Genomic DNA, 7,500 nt, shown 5'->3' with positions numbered 1-7,500 from the left:
GTTATAGCCATTTGTGTTTTTTCTGTCTTATTGCGCCCCAAGTGGCAGAGGTGTGCAATTTTTTTGACAAAAGATTGAGTTTATGCATATGTGTACTGAGTTTGGTGAACTCTCATTCCGTTCAAGAGTTATATCTAAAATAACATTTGGCTAATGTTAACATAGATGCTTTTTGGCGTACTGTTTCCTGTATGAATAAAATATCTACTTTTTTTTATAGTTATTGATCTAGAGAGTCCACAGAATATTTCTGCAGTGCAGATCGGGTGAAAAATCTAGGACTAGTTTGCGAAAATTGAGCATTGCGTTTGTTCAGTCAGGCCACGTTAGTCACGTTTGCATCAGCTGACAGTCAGCTGTTCCTGACGTGTACCAATCCCGTCTGGACACCTATCACCTGCGGTCTATTTAAATTCCCATTCTTCAGTGTCTCTTCCATCACATCACTGCTTGCAATTAACTCCCTCCTCCAACACCAACTCCACCAACTGAACCAATAATCTGATCTAACTTTGTTCTTCCTCTACAGTCTCTTCATTGGAAGCAGTCTCTCACATTTTGTTTACAACTCACGTAATTATGAATTGTAATTATATATATATGCTTATAATGGTTCTGTTCTGTACCCCAGGGGGGCTTGTCTTGCTGCTCTCCCTGCTCTGTCCAAGCATGGCTGCATGGACAGACCATAACCATACCGCCAACACTAACTGTATGCTATTATAATTGTCATAAATATACATGACATGAAGCGGTCCTGATTGAAGTAGGTTTCAGATATAACTAAATTTTTGCAAGTGCGCCGTAGAGCAAAAATAGGTGGTGTGCACTGTTGTTCGGGCTAACCCAAGGATTGCAACGATGTGATGTTTTTGAGTCTACAGTTAACGGTTTAGACTGATTCTCAGTTTAGACTGATGTTGTGCTCGCTGTGTGAAGACGTTTGACCAAACTGTTGAGACATGTGTCCTAGTAACTACAAACTGTTGGGTTGAATATCAAAGTGTGTCTGTTTGTGGACATAAATATGTTTTTAGATTTGTGGAGTAAAGTTATAGTTTTGTTGGACAGGAAGTCGAGAGGCATGTTGATACTCGTGCTATTATAAATTCAATAGGAATTCTGGAATTCTTGTTTATTATTCAGTTAAACCCATTTGAAGTGAAGTCTTTTAATTTGCATTCACAGTATTGCTATTATGACAGATCTTCAATTAAAACATGGACAATACAATATCCGTCTCTCGCGCGCCTCTTCAGTGGTGACATCACCAGTCAGAGTTGGATCTGGAGCTGTTGAAGAGCTGTTGTTATTTCTGGTGTGAAGCCGCGAGGAGTGTGTGTGTGTGTGTGTGTGTGTGTGTGTGAGAGAGAGAGAGTCTCTCCCTGTGCACGCGTCACGAGCGGCGGAGCTCGCGGGATGGACGCGTCGGCGCGGCGCTGAGCGGCTCCGGGATGCGGCGGTGTGCGACGCTTCTGATCATCGCGCTGACGGCGGGTGAGTGCATGCAATCACACATTAACACCGACGCTTACAGCCTGACGCCCGCTCGAGGGGCTGAACGCTGGAAACAGCTTCACTGAAGATTAGAGAAATGACTGAATCAAGAAGAATGAATGGCCTGAGACTCTAATGAGCTTTAGTCTAATGCCGATTCACACGCTGAAAGAAATCAACAGTTAACGTCTCGTTTGAATTAGTGCAGTTCAATTATTAGGGTTGAGTTATTTCAAGGGTTGAGAAGAAAACACTGAGGCTATTAACGATGCTTAATTGCGCCTTCATTTCTCAAAATAATGACTTGTTTTTGTTTAGTTTGTAATATTTTAAATTAGCACGACACATGGAATTGAAGACTGATAAAGTTAAATATACATGTTTCTGCTTCAGTCAGCTAATGCGTGATTCACATTCTTTTTATTTTCTATTTAAACAACTATATTAATGCGAAGCGTTCAGTACTCTAAACTCATTCAAAAGAGATGATTAAACACTCGCCAGTCTGGCTCATTTTTAACCTTTTTAAATAAAGAAATATATTAACATAATAATACACACACACACACACACACACACACATATATATATATATATATATATATATATATATATATATATATTCTATACAATTCTAATTTACTTTGGAGTTAGATTAGATTCAAACTGTTATGCGTTAAAGATAATCCTGTCCTGACAAAAACAAACAAAATAAATAAATGAATAAATAATAATAATAATAATAATAATAATACATTTTAAAGTATATATTATTCTAATTAGCAAAAATTAAGGCGGTAAAACGAATGTACTAATGTGATGAATAATAACTTAATTTCAATAATGTTTTTTTTCCTGTGAAATAAATCAGAATGAGATTTTAGTTTTTATTCTTTTCATCATGCAGAATTGTGGGAAATTATTTAAAATTGTGTTTATTGAGAGTAGAAATAATAATAACTAATGGTTTTAGAAGCTATTTTATGCATATTTGGTTTAAACCGCAGCTCTGGAAGCGTTGCATCCAATTTCAGAGGAACTCTACTACGAGTTATTCAGCTCATCATGGATTTGTTTGAAGCATTAAATGAATTCTGATTACAAATTACAAACTTACCCATAAAATATGAATGAAGTTTAACTGTTATTTCTATTCATTATTTAACCAACAAATGAACAGAGTTGCCCTACACTGTCTGCCTGCGTCACTGAACTGAATTCACTGGATAAAAACTAAATAAAAATTACATTGTGAAGCTTAACGGTGACACAACATGTGTGCAGACATCACAGATGATGATGATGATGAAGATGATGCATGTCTGTGTGTGTTTGAATTTCTTGTGATGATGATTATGAAGATGATACATTTTTGTTTTTGTGCAGAGATAATGATGATAATACTGATAATGATAATGTGTGTTTTGTGTGTTCGTGTGTGTATGTGTGTGTGTTTGCTCGAGCAGGCACGAGCGTGGCGCTGCAGATCCAGTGCTATCAGTGTGAAGATGTTCGGCAGGATGACTGCTCCTCACCAGAGTTCATTGTTAACTGCACCGTTAACGTGCAGGACATGTGTCAGAAGGAAGTGCTGGTCATGGAGGATGGTAAGGACACCGCATCACTTCCTGTGCTGCTTGTTGCTATGGTGAAAGCTAGTCTTGTTAGCTGACCAATGATGATGATGACAGTTTCTGTATGTGTGGTGAACGCTGCTGTTCTTGTAGAAATGATTAGAAGAAGACTTCAGTAAAATAGAGATAAATGAGAGGCTGACGAGGGTTCGTCACAGTAACAGAAGAGCGCCCGGCTCTGACAGGCTGTTCTTCAGCTGAGCTCGTGATTGGAGACACTGTCATGCGCCGTGTCTCTCCATCCACTGTCAGCTGATCTTTAGAGTAGTCTGTATATTTATGCAGTACTTAAGCACTGCCAGCATGAGTTTCAGAAGAAAGAGCAGAACCCTCATGATGTAACGGCATGTCAAGGCAGTCAATTCCCACAAATTAAGCTTTATTAACAAAGCAATATTCATGAAAGAAATTAGCTGATTTCAGATAGACAGGGGAGTGTCTGTAGACACAGTGTGTGTGAAACAGATGGAGCGCCACCTCCTCACTGCTCCTTTACTGCTCCTTCATCTCCTCCTCACTGCTCCTTTACTGCTCCTCACTGCTCCTTCATCTCCTACTCACTGCTCCTTCATCTGCTACTCACTGCGCTTTCATCTGATCCTTACTGCTCCTTCATCTGCTCTATCATCTGCTCCTCACTGCTCCTTTACTGCTCCTCACTGCACATTCATCTGCTCCTCACTGCTCCTTCTTCTGCTCCTCACTGCTCCTTCATCTCCTCCTCACTGCTCCTTTACTGCTCCTCACTGCTCCTTCATCTCCTACTCACTGCTCCTTCATCTGCTACTCACTGCGCTTTCATCTGATCCTTACTGCTCCTTCATCTGCTCTATCATCTGCTCCTCACTGCTCCTTTACTGCTCCTCACTGCACCTTCATCTGCTCCTCACTGCTCCTTTACTGCTCCTCACTGCACCTTCATCTGCTCCTCACTGCTCCTTCTTCTGCTTCTCACTGCTCCTTCATCTCCTCCTCACTGCTCCTTTACTGCTCCTCACTGCTCCTTCATCTCCTACTCACTGCTCCTTCATCTGCTCTGTCATCTGCTCCTCACTGCTCCTTCACTGCTCCTCACTGCTCCTTCATCTCCTCCTCACTGCTCCTTTACTGCTCCTCACTGCTCCTTCATCTCCTACTCACTGCTCCTTCATCTGCTACTCACTGCGCTTTCATCTGATCCTTACTGCTCCTTCATCTGCTCTATCATCTGCTCCTCACTGCTCCTTTACTGCTCCTCACTGCACCTTCATCTGCTCCTCACTGCTCCTTACTGCTCCTCACTGCACCTTCATCTGCTCCTCACTGCTCCTTTACTGCTCCTCACTGCACCTTCATTTGCTCCTCACTGCTCCTTTACTGCTCCTCACTGCACCTTCATCTGCTCCTCACTGCTCCTTTACTGCTCCTCGCTGCGCCTTCATCTGCTCCTTTACTGCTACTCACTGCTCCTTCATCTGCTCCATCATCTGCTCCTCACTGCTCCTTTACTGCTCCTCACTGCACCTTCATCTGCTCCTCACTGCTCCTTCATCTGCTCCATCATCTGCTCCTCACTGCTCCTTTACTGCTTGTAACGAACATAACATTCGTAATCATCGGAAGAAGGAGGCGGGAACCGGCGCACAATCAAAACATTTTAATATTCAAAATAAATACAAAACAGCGCACCAGCCCCTCACGGACGACTGGTGCGCACAAAATAAAAAGCAAACATAAAATAATGTCCCAGGCCTGGTCCTCTCTCGTCCTTCACTATAGTCGCTCCAGTTTTATATCCTTCCATTTCCTACGTGGCACTCGATACTGGCGGTGGGGTGCAGGTGCAGCTCATCTTCAATCACTACACCTGGCCTCACTCTCGTTCCCACGCCTCTCGGCCCCGCCCCACTCGCCACACTGCTCCTCACTGCGCCTTCATCTGCTTCTCAATGCTCCTCCATATGCTCCTCACTGCTCCTTCATCTGCTCCTCACTGCTTCTCCATCTGCTCCTCACTGCTTCTCCATCTGTTCCTTTACTGCTCCTCCATCTGCTCCTTTACTGCTCCTTCATCTGCTCCTCACTGCTCCTTCATCTGCTCCTCACTGCTTCTCCATCTGCTCCTCACTGCTTCTCCATCTGCTCCTCACTGCTCCTTCATCTGCTCCTCACTGCTCCTCCATCTGCTCCTTTACTGCTCCTCCATCTGCTCCTCACTGCGCCTTCATCTGCTCCTCACTGCTCCTTCATCTGCTCCTTCATCTGCTCCTTTACTGCTCCTCCATCTGCTCCTCACTGCTCCTTTACTGCTCCTCCATCTGCTCCTCACTGCGCCTTCATCTGCTCCTCACTGCTTCTCACTGCTCCTTCATCTGCTCCTCACTGCTCCTCCATCTGCTCTTTTACTGCTCCTCCATCTGCTCCTCACTGCACCTTCATCTGCTCCTCACTGCTCCTTCATCTCCTACTCACAGCTCCTTCATCTGCTCCTTTACTGCTCCTCACTGCTTCTCCATCTGCTCCTCACTGCTTCTCCATCTGCTCCTCACTGCTCCTTCATCTGCTCCTCCATCTGCTCCTTTACTGCTCCTCCATCTGCTCCTCACTGCTTCTCCATCTGCTCCTCACTGCTTCTCCATCTGCTCCTCACTGCTTCTCCATCTGCTCCTCACTGCTCCTTCATCTGCTCCTCACTGCTCCTCCATCTGCTCCTTTACTGCTCCTCCATTTGCTCCTCACTGCGCCTTCATCTGCTCCTCACTGCTCCTCCATCTGCTCTTTTACTGCTCCTCTATCTGCTCCTCGCTGCTCCTCCATCTGCTCTTTTACTGCTCCTCTATCTGCTCCTCACTGCTTCTCCATCTGCTCCTCACTGCTTCTCCATCTGCTCCTCACTGCTCCTTCATCTGCTCCTCACTGCTCCTCCATCTGCTCCTTTACTGCTCCTCCATCTGCTCCTCACTGCGCCTTCATCTGCTCCTCACTGTGCCTTCATCTGCTCCTCACTGTGCCTTCATCTGCTCCTCACTGTGCCTTCATCTGCTCCTTTACTGCTCCTCCATCTCCTACTCACAGCTCCTTCATCTGCTCTTCACTGCTCCTCCACCTGTTCCTCACTGCTCCTTCATCTGCTCCATCATCTGCTCCTTACTGCTCCTTCATTTTCTCCTCTCTGCTCCATCATCTAAATTAAGAGTGTCAGTGGTCCACTTGAGAGATAGGTGGCGGTAATGCACTAATAAGTCTGCAATCTGCAGTAAAGCAAGAAGAAGGAGCAGTGATGAGCAGATGATGGAGCAGAGATTTGAGAGATAGGTGGCAGTCAATGAATGTTCATCACAAGCTGCAAGGTTTAATTTAGTTTTGTGTATTTTTTTATATTATTATTTGTTTATTATGTGTTTTGTCATGATTCCCATTCACTTACATTATAAGACTATTAACTAGTTAAAAATCTCAATTTGTGTTCTACCGAAGACTAGGGCTGCACGATGTGTCGTTTAAGCATCGATATCGCGATGTACGAATCCACGATAGTCACATCGCAGGATGTGGAATGTAGGCTGTTGTAGTTGATCCGTTATTCATTAACTGTACAGTCCAGCTGCTCCCCGGCCCTTGTCCAATGTGATTCGTGGATTAATTGCTCAGTTTAACCATCATAGAGTGAAAGTTTATCATTGACAGGACTGAAAACCACATGCAAGTTTAACAGGGCAGAGAGAGAGGGAGCGCTAGAGAGACAGAGAGAGAGAGAGCGCGCAAGAGAGACTGAGAGAGAGAGCGCGTGAGAAAGACAGAGAGAGAGCGCGCGCAAGACAGACAGAGAGAAAGAGCGTGCGCGAGAGAGACAGAGAGAGAGAGAGCTGAATGAATGAATGAACTCAAAGAGAAAAGAGAAAGCTCAGAGGGCTTTCTATGCCATAAAACGATCAATCAAAATAGACATCCCAATCCAAATTTGGCTCAAACTTTTCAAATCAATAATTGAACCAATTGTTTTATATGGCAGTGAAGTGTGGGGTCCTTCTATAAAATTTGATTTTTTAAATTGGGAAAAACATCCGATTGAAACTCTACAATTAGATTTCTGTAAAAGAATACTCAAAGTCCAAAGAAAAACACCAAACAACGGATGCAGGGCAGAATTGGGCCAATACCCTCTCCTCCTAAACATCCAAAAACGAGCCATCAAATTCTGGAAACACCTGAAAACAAGTGACCCCAACACGTACCATTATAAAGCCCTCAAACAGCAAGAGCTGAGCGTAACGAGGAGTCCCCTGTGCCAGCTGGTGCTGAGACTGACTGAGCTCTCTCCTGCAGAGATCAGCTCGCCTCAGCACACACACACACTCACACACATTATCAACACAGAACAAGACAAGTA

The 7,500-nt window shown here is 44.1% G+C and overlaps 1 protein-coding gene across 2 annotated transcripts in view; it reads left to right on the top strand.

Annotated features, from left to right (window-relative positions):
• The first annotated feature begins 702 nt into the window (after positions 1-702).
• LOC113073827 (ly6/PLAUR domain-containing protein 1-like) overlaps positions 703-7,500 on the top strand; it is a 12,337-nt gene continuing 5,539 nt past the window's right edge. For both annotated transcript variants that reach the window (XM_026246577.1, XM_026246576.1), the window contains exons 1-2: positions 703-1,497; positions 2,964-3,104. In XM_026246577.1, coding sequence (XP_026102362.1) covers positions 1,455-1,497; positions 2,964-3,104 — 184 coding nt within the window. In that variant the 5' untranslated portion in view covers positions 703-1,454. The remainder of the gene's footprint in view (positions 1,498-2,963; positions 3,105-7,500) is intronic.

This window comes from Carassius auratus, unplaced genomic scaffold, assembly GCF_003368295.1.
Source record: "Carassius auratus strain Wakin unplaced genomic scaffold, ASM336829v1 scaf_tig00012937, whole genome shotgun sequence".
NCBI classification, from domain to species: domain Eukaryota; kingdom Metazoa; phylum Chordata; class Actinopteri; order Cypriniformes; family Cyprinidae; genus Carassius; species Carassius auratus.
The sequence above is the reverse complement of the archived record's forward strand: the minus strand, read 5'-3'. Positions and strand labels throughout refer to the sequence as shown.